The sequence below is a fragment of the Phaenicophaeus curvirostris genome, chromosome 3, assembly GCF_032191515.1.
Source record: "Phaenicophaeus curvirostris isolate KB17595 chromosome 3, BPBGC_Pcur_1.0, whole genome shotgun sequence".
Taxonomy (NCBI): Eukaryota; Metazoa; Chordata; class Aves; order Cuculiformes; family Cuculidae; genus Phaenicophaeus; species Phaenicophaeus curvirostris.
In genome coordinates, this window is record NC_091394.1 from 90166932 (window position 1) to 90188336 (window position 21405).

Sequence of the window (21405 nt, forward strand, 5' to 3'; positions counted from 1 at the left end):
GACCATGCACAGTACACTGCACGGGGGCAAGGAATGTGTCTTTTATTGTCATGATCTGATTGACCAGCATAGACTTTATGAGTTGAAAATTGCAATTAGATAAGAAGGGAAGAAGATACTCATTTTCATGCAACTACCTTAGCTTTTCTTTTGAGTGTTTCTTGCTAAGCTCAGTAAAGGAAGAATGTCTTCAAAAAGAGTTGGAGTAGTTGCAGATAGGTTTAATTAAAAACCTGAAATACTTGGCCACCATCAACAAGATCCAGTCTGAACCACCTACACATGTAACAAAAATCAGTCTTTGATCAAAACAGTTTTTTACAGAGAAATCAAACAAAACTATACAGAATTCTGTCAAATAATTATTTAAGGTAATATCTGACTGAAATTGATGGTCCTTAATGCTGACTTCACTATGGTAAAGAGTTAAAGAGTTATATAGCTTAACATTTAATACCTAGTCTATGATTACATCATTTGTGTGCTGCAGAATGATAAGAAAGAGTAAGGTACGTAATGCCTGACTGTGAAAGTCTCCATGCCATTTCTCAAGTGTGTAGTGGGGTTTGGTTATCTGCCTTCATGTTGCATAGTTCTGGAGTTTCCAGTGGGATGGTATGTCTCTCTCTTTGCTCTCCTGAATACACTCCGCAGTGGGCCTTCCTCCTCACTGCTCTCCTCAGAGCTGGAAGTGCCGGTGCCTGTTTCTGTGCCAACTGAAGGCCTTTCGTACGCGCCTCTTTGACATAAGAATTTCTCCCCTTGGCACTCTTGGTTGTGAGGAAACTTAAGGCTTTCATTGAAGAAGGCAGAAGCCATGCACCCGGCTGCTGTCTCATCACAGGCACATATTAGTTTCTCACATATGGTCCAACCAATACCTTAAAAAGAAGTTTCAGAATTAAAGTTTGAAAGCAGTTACAATTAGTCAACATGTAATTTAATATGAGTGGATGGGATTTTGAAAATAAAATTTTCACATCTGCCTTGAATTTCCTCTAATGTGAACTTACATTTTGGCTTATGATCAAAACATACAACTTCAGATCTTGAACTTCTTTCTGCATGACATCCAAGTTTCTTAACTTGTTCCAGACAACAGTGATGAGAGAAGCAACACCTAAAGTAAACAGAAGATGTAGCTGAAAAATACTTATTCCTTCTACACTGTTCATAACCCACTTTCCAGATCTTCTCTTGGCCAAGTTTCCTGGCAACTCTTACCATCACCTCTATTGATATACTCTTCTTCCTGCTCTGCTTACCTCCCATTGTTCTCTTTTCTTATTTTAATTGAGTTAGTAAGTCCTCTTCAAAACACTGATGCAATAATAGAATGTCTTAGTGACATTCCTTAGTGGAATATTTAATTGTTTATGTATTTAAGTGGATACTTTTTTCTTCAAAACGCAGACTGACTACTGATATGTAGCTACACAAGGCCCAACAAAAGGTATTCTGATCTTTGTTGTCTCTAGGCACGCCAATAATGCTTGTAGTTAATGGTAGATTATAGAAGAGCCCATACCTGTCCAGTGCATCAGAAGGATAACCTCTTCCTTCTTGGCCACAGTAGCAACCATAAGACTCAAACTCTTCTGGGCATCGCTCAGTTAAACAGAACAGCATTTCTCCTAGCTGGGGTAGTTCCCTCTTGGCTCTTCCATTTCCTCTCTCTTGCAGAAAGGTTAATCGCTCACATGCTGTAAAGCAAAATCTGTTATTTGACACTTCATGTTTTCAGTCATTGGGGACTCTCTTGTGATGATAGTAGTAATTTCAGAGCTATCAGAAACTTTTAAAGACATTTTAGTATTTCAAAATTATTGCTCCAGTCTATGAGTAATGAGTCTTAGAATACCACAGAGAAAGACTTGGGGTGGGAAGGGAAGTGTTTAAAGGGGAGAGAGATCCCCATGAAGATATAAATTACAAGTCAAATTGGATTACAATGAGAGAATTTTGCAATCCTTTGTAATCCTTCATAGTTATTTTTTTCCTCTAGAAAAGTCAAACCTAGCTGAGTATTCAGTAATTTCTGTCTTGGCTAATTCAGAAAACAGAGTCCCAGACTGTTGTGCTTGCACAGTGATAGCTGAGAAATGACTACATTGGGCTGGAGGAAACAATAAGGTTTTTTGCATTTGAGATACCTCCAACATAGTATTAAAGGTCTGCTAGGACTAAGATGTGCATGATTTCTTCATGCTATGCTGATAAAAATTGTCCTGATAAAGCTTGGCTACCATCACAGAGCAATCAGTAAGTGTTGCTTTTCCAAAGGGAAGATTCTGGATTTTCACTTCAAAGAGAGTTGTTTCCTGATCCTACAAACCAGGGAAGACCATCTTGGATTATCACATTCACACATTTTAACTACAATTCCATTAGAGCTGTGATACCTCTATCCCAAATGAAGGTGCGATCTATCATAACAGTTACTGTGCTGCCAAGGTGTTGGCATCTCTGTTTCCCAGCTCAAATGACTCTGTGGCTTCACCCACTCTGGTAGAACTGATATTGTGGGAATTATCCACGAGGTTTGAGAGAAGAGTGTGTTCCATGCCAGGAAGAGCAGTGTCAAGGGGGCTTCTTTTGGGACCTGACTGAGGAAAGGACTTGAAGGGGCTGGTGACTTGATTTGGGGAGAGAAAGTGCAGGCTGCTGTTCACTGTGCATCCTTCTTGCTCCCGTAAGTAATCCCATCTTCTTTTTATAGCTGTAGACTGACTCCTCCTGCTTCTTCCACAGACTGCCCTGGATTACTCCCCCGAGCAGGAAATTCTGCCCACGTGCCTGCTTGGGTCTTTCCTCATTCATGTTAGCTCACCAAGAACAAAGCCTGGATTCATGCACTGATGTGCAGGAGTTGGCACAGAATAAGAAATGGTGAGAAAAAGGCCAACCCTGGCAAGACTTTGGCAAAAAGTCAGAGTGAGGAGCAGAGGAAGTTCCTTTTATTGCTTCTGCTGCTTATAACTCAAAGATGTTGTTAAATTACTGCCTAAAAGCAAGGAGGAATGTTCACTGAGCTCATTTTAGGTCTTATACTGTAGGAAAAACATACTTATATCCTAATCATAAATAGTTTATGTAAGTGTTAATAACAGTACATTAACTGTTGAAAACTTCTACAGGTCTATTGCATCTCCTGATCTTATAAATACCAATACCTATGCCCTTGACTAACTGGCTTAGAATGACTATAATCTTTATATGTAATATACACCTACCTTTTAATATAAAGGTAGCTGTATATTTAATTAGATATAACCGGAAAAAGAACTTCCATTTACCTTTTCCTGCAGATTCCTGGGGTCCTGTGTCAGAAGGAACCATTTCCAGAGCTACTGCAGAGGAAATTTTGCTCTGGCTGCCCCTGGCAGGGCTTGTCTCTGGATATGACAAATGCATAGTTAGACTTGCAAAGGCAGAGTAAACTCTTCTTTCAGTAATGTGTCCAAATGTGCATATTTGGAACCATAATCAATTGGCCATCTTCTAACATTTGTTTAATTCATAGTTGGAAGACTGTTCATTAACGGTTTATTAAGTTTTCCTGGTCAGTGTTTGACAGTGAACTCCCCTTTCAAGTGCAGTGTTACGCACCCTTTATTCTATGTAAACTATGCAGATTGAAGAAGAAAATAGCATTATTCTACACGTATGTGAAGCATGCTGAATCTTCAGATAACTGGGAACAGGGATAGGCATGTGCTATAAATTAGAATAGGTGTAATTCAGTTTTTACTTGCCGTTTTCTTTTGTCCTTGCAGATGTGCCTGCAGGTATCTTCTCAGTGGGGACATTTTTAACTTGCACAGGGTTACGGTCTCCTGAAAATGAGGCTGGGGAGGTGGTTATCTCTCCCACTGGGACTACAGCTTCCATGAATCCACCTTCCTCTAAATAAGGAGAAAGAGTAAAGCAGAAGAAGACATGGAGCAATAAACAGCAAGATTTTCATTTTAGATAGCAGGTCAGAGTAAAATCCTTCGGCAGAACTGGTGTGAACTGATGGTCATAGAGAAAAGAAAAATCAAAATGAAGACTGGAAAAGCATAGAGTACCCACACTGGGAAATTCTTCAGGTTTTTGCCTTTCATAAAACAAGATGATGGTTAGACAGGACCAATATAAATATTGATTTATTTTTTTTAAATAAAATTTTGTGTTGCATACTGATTTAAAGAGCTGTGCTGGTTCCTTAAAACCATAAAGGTTACTGATTAGTCAGCTGTCCTGAGACATAAAGTGCAGGTGTGATATCATTTTCTGAGTAAATTGTTAAAAAAAAGTGTCCATTCACATGAGGGTACCAAAACTGATAGCAACATTAGGGAAGGTAGAAAATTATTTGACTGAAGCAAAGCTGGGCAAATGAAGTATGTGCTTCATTGTAACCATAAACAAATATGAAGGAGAAAATAAATTGGGAATGAATTGAAACATAATTTTAAGGATTGGCATTTATTTTTAGGTTATCTGAAGCTTTATTTCTAACCAGGAATGTTTTATTTAACTTGAGGATTACTTAACAATTTTTTATTTCTCTTGGTTTTAATTTTCACTTTCACCCCCATGGCAAGGAGGTTGGAACTAGATGATCTTTAAGATCCCTTCCAACCCAAACTATTCTATGATTCTATGGTACAAGCTAACTTGTAAATAAAAATACTGTTATCAAATGAAAATTAAACGTTTTCATTTTTTCTATGTCAGTATGAAGAATGTGGCATTTCATAAACAAAACACCTTGAAAACACTAGTGAATATGTATCCACATTTTTAAACCCTTTCCTTTTATGTTTCATGGCTGAACTTATTAACTGGATTAAACTCAAATTGATTACATTTGTTCCTCTGAAGTTCTCTTTTTAGCATGGTTTTGAAAACAACGTGTCATAGGATAATAGATTAAAAAAAGGAAAGCACCACTAAGAACACAAGGAAGACTATAAGAAGTCGCAGAATGGGAACGATAGCAACACGCTAGTTTTAATAGCTTAGTAAAGCAAACATTTTATGCCAATTTGACAGTGAAGTGTTGAAACAAAAGCAATTCCTGCTAGATGTCAAAAATAAAACTGGAGTTTGGGAAATTCTGATTAGCTAAGAATACATATGACAAATAGTGTTCCAGAAGCCATGCAGACCTCCAAAGCAGCATACAGATTTTTCTGGCATATTCAAGTTAATGGAGGAGAACATTTAGTGATTTTGACCCATGCTTAGTACAACAATACCCTATTTCTGCACTGTGGTGGGAGATGTGGTCCAGACAATGTAATCAGAGGTGAAAAATGACTACTTTGTACTCTTTGTATTCAGTGTTCTTTGACATTTTTCTGGTACATTTCAGTCTGCCTGAACAATCCTTTCTATGAAAAAGGGGCCGCTGAAAATGTCCAAGTCTACCAATGTACTCCACTCCGAGCTGCATCTAGTGATGTGGCTGTGCTCAAAGCAAGAACAACTGTAAAAGCTGAAATAGGTTTTAGATGGGGAAAGAATTCCATGAAATTCTGTATAATAAAGGAGAAGACAAAATCAAAATGAACCCTTCTGGCAGCAGATGCTATGAATGTAGTTTAAAGAAACAACCATTACATTAGAAAACCCTTTATGAAGAGATTTTCACAAATACTTGCATGAGGAGTGAAAATGAGTGGCTGGAGGCAACAAACGGCTAATACTTTTCGGTCTGGCTTTATTGTTCTTCTGTCTGCTATCTGAGCCTGATCTAAATTTGATTCTCCAGCAGCCGCATCGTCACCATGTGTGGATTTTTCACCGTGATGCTTTTAGTTGAAGTCTTTCTGTGTCAGCCAGAGGAAAAGGAAAGCTGAGAGTCACTGACCTTTTATTGAGAGAATGGAGGGAGCAGGAGCTGTACCTCTGTGGTCCCTTGTGGCAACTGTGCAAAAAGCAGAGACATCATCTGGAGCGAGTCCAGAGAAGAGCAACAAAGCTGGTGAAGGGGCTGGAGAACAGGCCTTATGAGGAGCAGCTAAGAGAGCTGGGGTTGTTTAGCCTGGAGAAGAGGAGGCTGAGGGGTGACCTCATTGCTCTCTACAACTACCTGAAAGGACGTTGTAGAGAGGAGGGTGCTGGCCTCTTCTCCCAAGTGACAGGGGACAGGACAAGAGGGAATGGCCTCAAGCTCTGCCAGGGGAGATTTAGGCTGGGCATTAGGAAAAAATTCTTTACAGAAAGGGTCATTGGGCACTGGAACAGGCTGCCCAGGGAGGTGGTTGAGTCACCTTCCCTGGAGGTGTTTAAGGCACGGGTGGATGAGGTGCTGAGGGATATGGTTTAGTGTTCGATAGGAACGGTTGGACTCGATGATCCGGTGGGTCTCTTCCAACCTGGTTATTCTGTGATTCTGTGATTCTGTGATCATGGTAGTGATCTACCTGTTCTATTTCTGCAATGCATTTCTGGAGTGACTTCTACTGAAAACACCATAAAGGTTAACCAGACATCACTATTAGCCTCGTTTTATAAAGATGATAAGTAGGAGAAATGAAGTGGTTCGGTCAGGGATGTGCAGGGCAGCAGAAGAACTAAGGGTGTAACCTGGAAACCCCAACCTGTAGATTTTTGCCTGTGACACCACAGAGTATCATAAACCAATATCTGTTTTCCACTGGAGTTAGGAGTAACTCATTCATCAACAAAACTTTAAACAGACTCTTACCTCCAGCCTTGGAACTCCCCAGGACTGTTGCAGTGGGCTCAAAAAAAACCACTGTTGAAGACAGAACATATAAACTCAGCAAGCAAGTTGCCAGCACAGACTCTTATGAGATGTCAAGCTGTAGAGAAGAGCTTTTTCAGCAAAGCAGGAAGACTGAAGTATTTCATGTAAAGAGATTTGTTAATTTTTCTCTGCAGTGCATTGATTGTTGTAGACAAAATGAGACTGTCAAAACAATCTCATTGCTGCACTAAAATAATGTGCTTTACACAAATAAAGAAGCAGCGTGACTGAATTGGCAAATTCAGTATTAAATCCATTTGACAGACGAATATACTAAGGACATTAGGTCTAAAATCTCAGTTTTGTGCCCAGAAAGATTCCAGATTCCTCTTGAACACCTCATGTCTAACTGCATTGAAAGTCAAGTGGGGATGGGCAGCTGCAAGCCCAAATACTTCCCTAAGCTCACATTTATTTACTTACCTGATAAATATTTTCCATTTATCATCAGCTACATTTTCCTAAACTATAAACATATAAATTACATTACAAAAAAATCCCTCTGCATCTTTCTCTCTGTTGCTAGGATGTTGTGATGTGAGGAAGAATGCCATGGCCTTCAGCTTAATGTGGCCCCCACAGTTATCAATGGTGAAGCTCCTGGGCTTAGATGGGGAGACAACTTGTTAAATGGTAAGTGGTTCTCTAAATATGTCCTTCAAAGTCTGACTAGATATGTTATCTGTGATACATTTTCAGCTTTCTGAATTTCATAATACAGGTTTTTATCCCTTGGCAATGTTTAGAGCGATAGGGTGAATTCTGTCTCCTAAGAGAGCACAAGCAATCATTTTTTCAGTAAGTAAAAGATTGCTACAGATGTGTAAATACAGGTGCCCTCACTTTTCCAGGAGTTCTCGGTTTTCTATTACCAAGCCTCCCAGAAGCAGCTAGAAAAAGACAAACCAAGACTGGAGCTGTTGTTAGGTGAGAACAAGAAATAACTGTTAAAACACCCATCCTGATAATACTGGAGAGGTATGAAGGAACAGTGAGCACTTATACTTGGCATAAAGCCTTTTCAGATAGTTTCCCTTATGCATATGAGGCTTTCTTAAAAGTTAAAAAAAAAGAAAACCAAAAAACAAACGAACAAACAAAAACCAAACCAAATCCTATTAAAGTCTAAAGCATTGTTTCTTTAAAAAAAAAATTACAAACCCTTATGGTTTTGTGTTATTCCAGATTCACAGTTAGGCCAATGACTTGCTTGGAAAAACACTGAAGAGTACAGTAAAGATTGAATCTAGGTTCTTAAGTTAAAATGGTGTGACTTTCCACTCTCTCTACTCACACAAGATAACTCCTAAGTTTCTTTGGGTTGAGCAGTGGCTTAGTCCCACCAATCTGGTGCTAATTGCTTGTATGCTTGGGATCTTTGTACATGACTGTGTGGCTTTGCTCGTGATGGGGCCACATGACAGGAGTGACTCAGCCAAATTAGGCAGTGGATGATCAATGACTGGTCTCCTTCTGTGTTTCACTATTGTATGGCTTGACCCTCTCTTACTAGGTGTGCCCTCCCAGAGCCACCCAGGGCTTTGGATGACTTCTCTCCACAGCTTCTTGTGTTGCAGCACACAGCATGCAGGTCAGAAGAGAATAATTTCTCATAACGCAGCAATGAGATCTTGCAGGCATCCATTCCTGGAGAAGGTAATTATTGATCATAGCAGAAAAAAAAAGAAGATTGTCAGAAGAATCATGATTCTTCGTGGCTTAGGAGCTCACCCGAGAGATACCAGAGTGAAAGGGACTTCAATCTAGATCTCTATGTTGCAAGTAAATAAGCCACTGAACTGCTGGCTCATTTGCAACAAAGCACAGTTAACTTTTCCTTGTGCTGCTGCTTGAACTTATATAACCAAATTTCTCTTTAGAGACAACAACTATACAGTTGGCTATGGGTCCACTGGTTTGCATCCACACAACATCTCTGCAAACAGCTCACCTGCTGCAACCTCTGTTCCCAGGGGAAAAAAAAAAGATCTGTTTGGATGAAAACAGGTTTTGTTGTAGAGTGCTCATTCCGAGCCTTTGGGAAACTTACTGTAAACACTGTAGAAATTGAAAATTGCACCTTCTTATTCAGTCTCGAGTTTGATCACAAAAACATTGTATATACTTTTATATCAGTCCTTTAGAAGGGCAGGAAGAAAGGAAACAGCTTATACTTGTATTTTATTCTTTCAGCTATTAGGTGATGAAAACTGTGCTTTTTGCACAGTAAGATGCAAACCTTCTTCCATGGATGCAGTTGCAGCTCGTGTTTTGTCTGTTCCACGATGAAGGAACTCTGCAAAAATAAAAGCTTTCTTAGTCCAGAAAACCATGCCTTGAGATGCTTATTAGACAGGGTCTTAGCATAACAAGATCATAGTTATCAGATTGGAACTTATTTCAAAATATTATTACTGTTGTGCTTTTTGTGCAACATCCGTTATAGTAAAGAAAAACTGCTCAGTTTCTGTCATGAAGAGTTTCAACATAAACAAGAGAAACTGGCTGGCAATCAGCATTCTTTAAATTCCCATTTCAGCAGGAGCTTAAAAACATGGCCTGTAGTGAAGGTATGAAGATAAAAATTAAACATTTAGACAGAAAAATGAAATGTTTAAATCAATCACTTGGCTAGGAACCTGATTGAAGCAGGGTCTTAAATGTGCATGCAAATAGAAAAGGATCCATCTGAAAATATTTTTAAGTTGCTTTTAGTGTGTTTTTTCTTATGTTATTTATAATTGAGATTCAGGGCTTTCTTCTGAATCCTTCTCAGCAAAGGAGTCACTTGACTGAAATTTTCCTGTGCACCTTTGTAAAAGCTTGTCATAAAAACAGTGCTTCAGTTTATTAGGCTTTTTTCTCTTCCTTTCATATTTCGACATCATGCTAAAACTTATCTTTTCTTCTCTTCTCAGAAAGTAATCCATAGCTTCCAAAATAATCATGTCATTTTATCTGAGTATAAATTAATCTTGTTTTAATATACTCAAGTCAAAGAATCACAGAGATAAGGACATACCCTTCATGTGAAGTGTTGTCATCTCTTTCTTGCTGGTTGTTTCTGAAAAGGAGAAAGCTCTCTCATAGACTAACATGTGAGAAGGGGGGCTGTCTCTATTTAATCTGAATGGCACAACAAATCAGGTGTTCACTGAAGTTATTCTTGTTAAAGCAGAAGTTTTGGTAAATATACTCCTATTTCATTCACATTTTTCTCTGTAATAAAGAATCTACCAAAATCCTTTCCCTAGAAATATGTCAGGCAGGCTTTTTTTTTTCCCCAAAGCCTGAACTGGACAGATCAGTTACACATGAGTGAACTCTAAATAAAAACATTTCATTCAAAATGTTTTTTTTCCATTAAGAAATATAATCAGGAGAGTAAAATTAGTGGAGGTATTCAGTGAGCTAGAGCTGAATCTGTCTTCATCAGCAGTGGTAAAACTAGCGTGATTTTCCTGTTAGCACCTAACAATTCCCCTTTTATTTGTAATGTGTTCAGGTTGCTATACTTTATATGAGCACCATCCGATCCTGGTGAAGGATTGCTGACTAACACAAAACAATTTTGTGGCTTTGATAAAAACCTTGCTGTGGCATTCTCTATTCCCTTGACCTATTCACAATGGGATATGTGCATCCAGAGCATGATGGAAGTATATGTATCTGTCCTTAGCACTGGGATGTGTGAATACAAAACAAAGGATTAGAAAAGTTAGCACTGCTTTTTCCCATCTGTCTCAGCTTGGGAGTTCAGAGGTCCCCCCGGTTCCATGCTCTGATTGCAATCCATATGAATTAAGCTTTTAATCCTGTCCTGTTCCCACAGGATGGTGAGGACAATCTTTTTGAGGCTGTAATTTCAGCTACAGTGAGAGATCAGCATATAACAATGGAGAGAAATGTCCTCTTCATCACTAGAGAGGGTTTTTCCTTCCAGGATGGAAACTGAGTAACAGAGCAGAGTGGGTCTATTTTTGCCTTTCCAGCTAGTTTTGGCATCATTTAAGGGGACATTTGAGCTAGCAATATTTTCAGTTTGGTATTCTTGCTAGTGACCTCAGTGGGTCACTAGTCACCCCAGGTATCACCCATTCGTTCACACTTCACAGGGTTGGCAAGAGCCTCCAGAAGAAAAAAAAAAAGAAACAAACCCCCGTATTTAACCGTAATCTCTCTGTTGCAGTTGTGTCTCTTGCCTCTTGGCCTGTCCTTGTGCACCTCCAGGAAGAGTCTGGCTCTATCTTCATTCCACACCCCACTAGGTATTAAGAACAGTAAAAAGATCTCCCCTAAGGCTTCTCCTCCTCCTCTTTCATGATGTGCTTTCTGCTGCCCCCTCATCAGCTTGGTAACTTCTCCTGGACTTGTTCCAGGATGGCAATTATTTCACCTTCTTCTTCTGCCTTGATATTCTCTTGTGTAGCAGTAAATGGAAAGGACAAATGAAATAGAGACACATGAAATGAAGAGCAGGACAGTGCCAGATTTAGTGCAGGAAAGCACCCAGCTACTGCCTCATTCTTGCTAGGTCAAATTTGATGCCAGCGGAAAAACTGGCAGGATGAAGCAGTTGATCAGATCCTTATTATTACCTGTAACCAGAGATGGACAGAAGGAGACATCCAGCCCATTCAAAGAAGAGTTAATATGTGTGTTCATAAAGCATTCAATGGCATCTTTGTCACAGTTACAGAGGAATTGTTCACAGGGATCCTCCGACTCTGGCAATAAAATAAAAATCCAAACAAGGTACTATTGAAATATCTTTTCTGCCTCCTGCTTTTTCCTCCCTGTAAAGTTTGTATGTATATTCATTAATGGAAACCTATTTATGCTGCATTTCTTCACATTAAGCACAGTCAGGTTTCATAGTCCAACACAGTTTGGTTTTGAAATGCCATCCAATGTAGCGTGGCATGGCTGGCAATAAACTTCTTACCTGTGCTAGTTCATTCTGCAGAGTAGTGAGGACTACAGAGCAGTGCTTTGCTGCCTCTAGTTATTCCATGAAAAACTTAATGCAGCTGATACTGAGCCTGACATTTCACAGATTTCATTAAAATATTGCTCGTAACCTCAAGAAGTCGTAGTCCACAAACCACACCTCTTGTATAAGATGTGTTTTGCTCCTTTTAATGGATACAAAAGTTTCCCAGGAAACTCTTTTCCGACTTCAAAACTTTTTACCTTTCAGGGTTTCAAACAAAAAAAACTCCCAGTGACCTTTGGGAGATGTCACATTGATGTTTCACATTTTTTATGAGGACTACTCTTTTTTTTCTCTTTCTCTTTTTTATTTTGAACAAAATGTTTTCTGATTATTAGGTGTGGAAAGATCTAAAAAAAAGCATTATTCATGTTTAAAAGCACTTGGGCCTCTATAGATTGGCCTAAGTAGCAAAAATGGTTTTAATTTGTAACAAGAAAAGGAAATTAAATCAGGCTGTTGCTTTAACAAGCTGCAGTGGTAAGGGTTTGGGGATTCTAGTCCTTCTTGCTGGTATCCTCAAACCACATTCTAGCACGTAGTCTTTTCTGAGAGACAATACTTTCCGGAAATTATATTAAAACTGATTAGGTATTAAAGACCCCCACTCCACCCTTGACAGGACTGTATTATTATAGTACTGCACAGAGCAGCATCTATTATAGCGGCGTGGTCTCTGCCCTTGTTGATGATACTGTTGTATCTGAGGAGTGCAAACAACCCTGTGAACTAAGAATTTGATCCCTCAAAGTACATAAAAATCAGGCCTTGAAGCTTCAGAAGGCAACTTTTTTTTCAGGTCTTTCCCCAGCATCCACTGCATTTCTGATGTGTGGAGATAACTCAAGCAATGCTTAGCTGTCCTGCAAAGTCAGACAACCTTCTGCAAGAGGCTGCCTATTAGAGGAGCCCTGGAAAGCTTCTAGTTATTGGCCTTCAAATTTCCTGCCTAGTGGGGCTTTGATGCCTCTGTGTATTCCTATTTCTATTCACCCCCGACCAGAATACTTAAGTTCTTAAAAAATCCACATATAGAGGTGGTTTCTGCTTAGTATATATATGACTTGGTAGACAGACCAGAACAAACTTCTCAGTCATCGTTAGGATCCCATATTACGCTCTTGCAATAGATTTATCTTACCACAGGTCAGGTTTTCAGTAGAGCAGCTAGTGTCTGTAGAAATCTTTGATGGATCCCATGTGCACTCCATCTCCACTGCTTCCTCGTAGCATTTACGATGCTGGAAACAGCACCTTAAAAAATGACATAACAAGAAGTTCACATGATTTAATTTCAGTAAAGATCAGACTGCAATGTTTTTGTGTTAATATTACACAAGAATGCAAAAGATGCCAGGAAAGAAAAGAAGTCCTCAGCGTGATCCCTAGACACAAAATAGCCTGAGTACTGCTTTTTCCTGAGTCAATCTAGTGGGACAAGTACAGCTGGATGCAAAACTCGGTGGTAGGAGTAAGTCTGCATGCTGTGGGAGACTATACTTATATTTCTTTCCGGTGATACACAAGTTCTTACAGCTTAGCTCTGTAGGTCCTGGCTCCAGCCCCACCACATCCTTTCTTGCTTGGATTCATTGAACTACATAGAACCTGGCACTCATGGAGTGCTAATGCCTCTGCAATGCCTTGTGAATCCTTGTCTTTCATTTGGGCTATATAAATACGTGCAGTGTTATTCTCTGTTTCTTGCGCTTTCTCTTCTAAGTAATAATCAGAATTAAACACACTATTTAACCAGGGAAAGGGACCATGAAATCTTTTTCTCACACTGGAGTAAAGAGGCTTTCTCTACCACCATACAACAAAGGCAGTTAGAAACCTTGCATTTTGCTACACCCATGCTGTCATGCCATCCCCAAATGCCTGCATGATCACTTTAGCTGTGAATAGCAGCAAAATGTCAGCTAAAACAAGCTCTTCATCAATCCTCTCTTCAGCTATTTTTAACAGGCAAGTCATCTACTTCTATAGTATAACAACATCTGTGTGTGCTGACATCAGCTATAAATAAAACATGAGTAAAACATTCAGTCATCGTTTCCCCAGTATAAGATTGTTACATAAATTAAGCAAGGCCTTGCTGTTTGACTTCAATTAAAATATCCTCATTTTAGAGAAACAGAGCCAGAACATGGGCCTGTTATTCAATTGCTGTCTGTCTTGACAATTCTGAATGCAAAGACAACTTTAACACTCAAAAGAAGCATCTCCTGCCAGTAAAGGTTAACTTGCAATCATGATGTAAGGAAACTTTAATTAAGTTCATGTGAGATTTTTGCTGAAGACATAGTGAATGTGTTATTACACATCACCCGTAACCCTGCGTCTGCACGGAACTCACTGGTGAACAAAAGCTCTCCGGCACTGAGCAGAGCAGGCAGCAAATGCCTTGCAGGCTCCCTTCTAGGCTTTGCATTCACTTTTTCACTTCCTATATTTGAGAAGCATTTAATATTTTATCACTTAATATATTAATAAATAATTATTACAATATTTAATATGTCCTCACAGCCAGGGAAGCAGTCCAAGCACTAACTGTGACTAGGTTTTGGCTTGATGAAAGACACCAGTGATGAAGTTTGCTCAGGTTGCCAGTCGTGGATCAGGGCTTATGAGTAGCATTATCCCAGCTGATGAAGTTTTAAAGCCCAATTTCTCACACTCCACTGTCTCTGCCACCTAATAGTGTTTTTTTCTCCCTGCTGCAACCTGGTCTAGGAAACTGCAAGAATTTATTTGTTAGGGTAAATAGCATTCAGCAGGCCCTGGTGCTTCCTCTGCACCACAAATGCTATCCTGCCAGGCTTCAGAGGTGAGGCTGAAGTTCCTAAGCTCCGTCAGGAACAGAGTACAGCTAATGAAATGTCTCAAGACCTTCTCCTGTCTCTGCCTAAATTCTAGTGAGGTTACAGCACCTGAAAGGTCCTCTGACTGCGTAATTAGAGTAATATTAACTCGTTGCAGTTCATTTTTTGTTTAAAGCACCACAGTTACATCAACACTTAATGCAACAGTTCATCAGAACATTTACATGCCTTTCCTTTGCAAGCAGGGGATCATAAGACAGAGATTGTCCTCTGGGTTTGCTTCTTGTTCTCTATGGACTATGAAGGTAAACTAGGCTCCTAGGCTATATAGAACAATTAGCTACATTGGGAAATGGGGGGAAAAATGTTGGGCTTATGGGCACAAACATTTTCAAATGCCTTAAAATCTTCAGCCCTTTTTTGTGGAACAGAAATAGCAGGGAAAAAATACGAGGTTTGCAAAACTAGTTTCTAAGGAATAAAGCTAGGGGAAAAAATGCAGCGCTGTGGGAACTGTGTTTAAGAAGGACGTATAGCAGCCACCTGTTTGGAAGCTCCCTTGAACCAAGGGCATATCTGTGTCAGTGGCAAACCAATAATCAGTCTCCATTTACTGCAAACTGCTGCGGGGTTGCTATTCTGCTAAGGAAACATCATTGCAGGACTGCTAACAAATCTGTAAACACAAAGTGGCTCTGTGGCTGTTTCTCAGGACAAAACTGCTGATAGATTGTTCTGCTGCTTCTGTATTTATGTTGCTCTGCATTATAATGAAGCTGAGTGAAGCGAAATCCGAGGTGCTGAGCTCTTTGGGTATCAATCCATTGAACTGACTTGAGCTCTCATTTCAGCACGTCATCAGGATTGTTCAGAAAACCTTTCATAAGAAGTGCCATGGCTTTTTTCCAGTAACAGGTTTAGACTTTAATTTTCCCAGCCATCCCATGCTGGAGAGTAGATGGATTAATTTCCATCTGTCTATAGGAATTAGCCCTTTCTGAGCCATAGCTGTCTTCTCTCAGGGAATTAATACATTACTTCGTCGGAAAAACTTTTTTCTCTTCAGACATAGATAGATCTTGATTATTTTTTAATTTCTTTTCACATCTCCCACTATCATAAGTGAACATCCATTTGATTTTCCTCACCTGTGATTACATTTTTCCTTGCCCTTTCAGCATCTGTGGCAGTATCGCTCCAAAGCACAGAGTGGGATTTGGATGGGTTTGTTCCTGGTGCATGGTACTGGGAAAAGCCACTGAGCTACATTGTTCTCTGTGCCTGGATGCTCTAGTGACTTACAACCTCTGCATGTACACTGTGTATTAAGGGTAAGATCTGCTTAACCTCCTAACAGCCATTTGAAGTCACACTTAGCTGTAACTTAATTCTGTTGATGCTCAAATGCTCCTCAGATGCAGCATCTTCATTATAGTCCTCTATGGGTTTACATTACACAGTTCCTGATACCAACAGTTTGGAAACAGGTTGTAAACTCAGTAAACCGCTCAGATTAATGCTCTCTTACTCACCTTATAAAAAGGCTCATCAGTTCTTGGCATCAACTTAAGTGTGAAACAGAATTCCCCAGTACAAAGAAATTAATGAGGTTTTGTTCACAAAGAACTGTTCAGAATTTAGAGGTTCCTGGATAAGATATGTCAAGGTGGTGGATGTGGTATTTATTTATTCTACTGCATTACTGGACGCTCTTTGCAACCAGTTTAAATGAGCTGTACCACCAGAGCTGCATTGTTGGGATTATATATAGGTGTAGGCAACTCTGCTTTTACCTGTAGAATGGGAGTATTTCTCCACAGCAAAGTGTGGGAAAAATAGATGCTCCAAGCTAAAAGAAAAAGAAACAAGTGGATCATTACACACTTGGGTTATGACCACCTTGGCTTCCTCTGTGTCCAAGCCATGCTGTAAGGCAACTGGTACAGAGTGTTGGCTCAGCAAAAAGACAGTGCTCACCAGCAGGTAGGACTAACACAGGACAGGGCTGATAAACCAGACCTGAAGTTATCTTTTGTAAATCTTATCAGATACTTTGGTTGCAAGTAAGCGATGACGAGATTAAACAGAGCAGGATGGTGTGGGACTGACGCACTCTGAGAATTTTCTTTTTTTTCACAACTGTCCTTAAGTCATAGAATCATAGAATGTTTGGGGTTGTAAGGGACCTTAAAGATCATCTGGTTCCATCCCCCAAATCATTTAGGCAAGTGTTATGCTCCAGATCGTCAGAGCATGAGGGTGCTGACAGTCAGTCAGGGCTGAAGAGGACAGACATCTCAAGTATAAGACTTACTCATCAGCTTCATCCATGGGGAGACCTTCCATCTCAAACCGGCAAGAGCAACCATAGTCTTCAAAATCTCTGGGACAAAACCCAGTAACACACTTCATTTTGTTTACAAAGTTGAGCAGGGCAGGGAAGTTATTGAAGATGGACTGTAACCAGGTGAAGTGAGAACCCAGGCAATCTGGAAAGAAATAGCCATAAAATGCATGGTAAACAGAGGTGAGCCGGATGTGGGTCACACATGGATAAGATTTGTGTGAACGTAGAGTCTAAACAAGACAGTAACACAGAGACAGTGAGCAATGCTTGACACTCAGCAGTATTTAGTATAATAGTAGTCTTCGGGGAAATTTATAGCCTCAAAAATCCCTGTTCTTTTTCAGTATATATAAGAGCAAACTCCATAGGATTTCCATTCAGTACTCAAGTACAATGGGAACACATACTTACCGAAAAATAAGGTAACACTTTCCACATTTTGAAAGACTCCATTGAAGAATGTGGCATTATCTAAATGAGAAAATAAACAAACCACATTTCTTTTTTAAAAAAAGTAAATGGCAAGAATTGTCTCCAGATTGCCCCTGGTCTTGCTTCACTTGTTAGACCATTTTGAGACAAGAGTTACTATATATGTGCTAACAGCGCACTTCCCTGCCATGCTCCCAGATACGAGTGATTCCCCACTGCCATGCAATAACGTAGAAAGTAAATCTTACTCAAGATTCTTTCAGGTGTGTTAAGAAGCTCTGGCAGGAATGCTGGCAGCTCCAGTACTTGGCCACCTACCTCAGCAAACAAATTTAATGAGGAAAAGGTTTAAATATTAAAAAAATAAAACAACAACAATTACTTCAGTATGACACATACACTGCAGGCATTTTGAATACATTCCTACACTAGCAAGCTGATTTTTCAGAACCATGAAATACTTGCTTAGCTCCACTTGCATTCCAGAAAGCCCACAAGCATACCAGTAAGTCATATTGACTTCAGCTTAAAAATCAATCCTCTGTTAAAGTGAGCTAGTGATAGTGAGGATGCACTAACCCTTGTATTCCTGTGCTCTTCTGAACAATAGCACTTCCTGTAATGAATCAGTAGAATTGTTCTAGTTGCTCAACTACTGTCATTGTCCCGACTGTTTCTACCTCTGCAACCCCACGCTTTCCACTATCTGATGTCAAGAGATTTATTTTTTTTCTGAGTCCTTATTGCCTATTGTCTTATTACCTCTTGTCCTATCGCTATTTCATTCTTAAATCAATTATCTCTTTTTCCTTTTAAAGATGCTGTGTTATATTGATCTAAAAACTGAAGAAAAAGAAGCAATATTAAATTCACAGCACAGCTTATGTATCAGAATAACTGGCCTTAGGATAGCTGTGCATTTTGCCTACAAAGGATTCTGGGAAAGAGCTGACAGTTATTTTATGAATATGTTGCATTTTCCTGCAATAAATACAGGTGTAAGAAAGTAAAGTGGAGCACTAGGGTTTTTGAGATATAAGGCTTAACTCTATGTTTAGCAAAGGATTAGGAAAAAAAAAGGACTTTCCTTTAGATAGTGTAGAAGGGCCTTCTCAGGATGTCTGCAACTTTTCTGGAGTGAACAAGATGTTCACTGTAACAATTATATGCCTCATCAATTAATTTCTCAAGTTTAGCAGCAGGATATGGATATGGATGTGGGACTGAGGGAGGCAGGAAGAGATGCTTCCTCTTCTGTCATCCTGTTACTGAAAATCTTGGTCACAAGTAATAGCTTTTATCTGAACAGCAACCCATCAGAAATATCCTCCTTTGCAGCAGTTTTGAGGGAAATGGACCATTTTCCACAAACCAGAAAAGGTCTCCTGATAAAGTCTGGCCTTTTCACAGAACTGGAATGAGTCTGCTGAAAAGTTGGCAGCCATGAGGATTTCAGATTCAAGGGATATAATAGTGTGCCATGCAACATTTATAGCATTGAATGCTGTATATTTGTACTCATGCTTGTTAATATAAAGCATCCCCACATTTTCCTGCTTAAAGCCTGTCTTTCCTCTGCAACAATGAACATCCTTCCCACAATCTGTGTGCTGTCATCAAGTGCATCTACAGCCAGGTTTTGACACACTGTCTAACGCCATGGCTCAAACTCCATGTCTGTTGATAAATAGCTATTGATCATTAGTCCTTTCAGCAAAATTTTGGAAAACATCAAAATCATACCAAGTTGAAATGAGACAGAGGAGAGGATTGATAAAACCACGTTACTGAACTGCTGGATGCTGTGATTGCTCCAGCAGCCTTCACTTACACTTAGTTCTTCTCAACTTCTCAACTTAAAAACTTAATTTGCACACAACCAATTAATGCATAAATATTTGAAGCTTCCCTGGAGAAAATTCTCTACCACAGGGTCAGCAGCCTGGTAAACCTTTGGCTCTTCTACTCTTTTCGTTACAAAAACAGTATTTCTAGTTGTCACTAAGTCAAGATCAATGAACCAATGCTAGCTAACAGGATTTCTTGATTTGTTGAAGTTGTGGGAGGAGATACAAAAAGAAAACACTTTCTGGATGAATTAATCTCCTTTCTTCTTTTGCTGGCCTGCCTTTTGGGGCTATTGGTCTTAAGTCATACCTTATGTAGCCAACAAGAGAAAGACTGCACTACAAAAATCAACCCTTTAAAACCCAGAAGACTCCAGGGAGGTCAACTCCTCTCGCCTTTCTCTAAAACCCACTAAATGTCTTGGCAAGTATCTTGAGGACACTTGGATGATACAGCAGCTCTTGGGCTTTTCAGTTACATACATTATCCTATCCACAGAATTTCATTCAATATTCAGATACATGCAAGGGTATTTCTGGATTGTGCCTGTGACGTCGCTACTCTGAAAACACTTTTCTGAAGTGTTATCTGAAAAAAGCCCATCAAAAAAAACATCAATGCATATCCAGTTGGGGTTTTTGGTAATTGTGGCTAATTAAAATGTCATACTACAGGGCATGGACACAGTCATAGTCCCTGGGGAGCAGAAACTTTGATGTGCCAGGAAAAGTCATGGTGGAGGAAACCTAATGTATTTGATTTATTCAAGGTAAATCACATTAGTTCCTCACAAAGATGCTAGTTCATGCACAGATATTTGCGTCAGTCTCAAAGCAGAGATCACCAGACTAGATCTCACATAAATGTAAATCAATAATCCTCTCCAAACCTAAATGTAGTAACATTTTACATCTTTGTACTCAGAGGGTGTTTAGCTAGGGGAAATCTGAAATATGTGGCACAGCCTTTTGAGGTTTGGTGGAAAAGCTCTTTCAAATATTATATCAGAAAAATTACTGAGTGTCCACATATTTCTGACTGCACTAGTCATTATCTATCTATATATATATATAGTCCCCTTTATGGCTGGGGACTAAACACACCTTTATTTTTGATGAATAAGTTTTGTAGGTATTTTGGCATTCTCTGTCACAGCTTTAGGAAATGCTAATATTCTTACTGATTTCTATTCTTATCTATCATAGGAGTCTTAATTTTCAGCTTCATGTACGTTCAGCCCATGTGTGTTGTGTTAGACGTGTTTTTTTACTGAATCCCAATGCAACTGGTGAAGCTGAAGTAGTTCAGTGCAGAGTATCATCTATGCCAGGGTGCTGAGATTTCTTTTCCGTTTAGAAATAATCCCAAATGAATTGACCAAAAATAGTGTTATACCTTCCAAAAGTCCTTCTCTTTACCTGCACACCACTACTCTAAACGACCTTCTTACACAGCTCAGGGAATGCAGAAATTTGAAATGTTTGCCCATTCCTGTCACTAGGTAAGTCATTTACCCATGACAATAAAATCTGAGGAGTTGGATGAAGAAAAAAGTCTACTAATAGCAAAATTTGAAGGAGAAGCTTTAGCTGAACATGAGTTATATTTCAGGATGCACTGAAAGATTTGGAGAATTCAGACAACACAGATGAATTTAACGAGTAGAATTTATCTTACAACTATGTTTGAGACAAAAGGAGTTAAATAATACCTAAATGCTAGCAGAAAGGAGGTTGCAATTTTTTTGCTTATATTTTTTAAGCTCACTAAATGTTTCTTCCTTCACTGCACGTCCTAAGAAAAATATCTTTTATGAGTACTCCATAGATAAAATTATTGAAGTGCACTTGGGTGTTGAACAACTAGGTTTGTGGGGACATAAGGCATACTTCTAAAGGTTTGCTTCCAAATGTACATACTTTAAGTAGAATTTAGGCATAAATCAAACAATTATATTTGACATAAGTCAAACAGTTATAAAAATACATTGCCACTTACCACTGTACAAGAGCATTGACATAGACACCAGCAGAATTGCAATCATTTTTTGCTAAATTCAGACCCACGGAAAAAGTCACACAGCAGATTGTTGAGCCTGGTGAGTTAAATAAAATATTAGGCGGAATGTTATCTCCTTCAGTCTGGGAGTAAGAAGGTATCAGCTTAGAAAAGTCATTCATTTGTACCCTGGCCAGAT

At 39.3% G+C, this 21405-nt stretch overlaps 1 protein-coding gene across 1 annotated transcript; it reads right to left on the reverse strand.

Moving 5' to 3' along the window:
• Nucleotides 1–263: 263 nt before the first annotated feature.
• Nucleotides 264–21309, reverse strand: OC90 (otoconin 90). The gene is made up of 15 exons (XM_069853141.1): nucleotides 21207–21309; nucleotides 17609–17674; nucleotides 17340–17399; nucleotides 16896–17070; nucleotides 12898–13010; nucleotides 11362–11490; nucleotides 9786–9827; nucleotides 9003–9059; nucleotides 6691–6751; nucleotides 5861–5907; nucleotides 3756–3905; nucleotides 3297–3395; nucleotides 1529–1703; nucleotides 1014–1120; nucleotides 264–881 (listed from the first exon to the last, which is right to left on the reverse strand). The coding sequence occupies exons 1-15, from the start codon at nucleotides 21250–21252 to the stop codon at nucleotides 571–573; spliced, it is 1638 nt and encodes a 545-aa protein (XP_069709242.1). The 5' UTR covers nucleotides 21253–21309; the 3' UTR covers nucleotides 264–570.
• Nucleotides 21310–21405: the final 96 nt, after the last annotated feature.

Bases quoted from the DNA above. Each gene is read 5' to 3' on its own strand.
- OC90 (XM_069853141.1), bottom strand. From the start codon at position 21,252: ATGATTGCAATTCTGCTGGTGTCTATGTCAATGCTCTTGTACAGTG. The intron at 17,675-21,206 runs GTAAGTGGCAAT...TTGCTGAGGTAG, and splicing joins GTCAATGCTCTTGTACAGTG to GTGGCCAAGTACTGGAGCTG. The intron at 9,060-9,785 runs GTATGTCCTTAT...TTATTTTTGCAG, and splicing joins GACAACACTTCACATGAAGG to AGTTCCTTCATCGTGGAACA.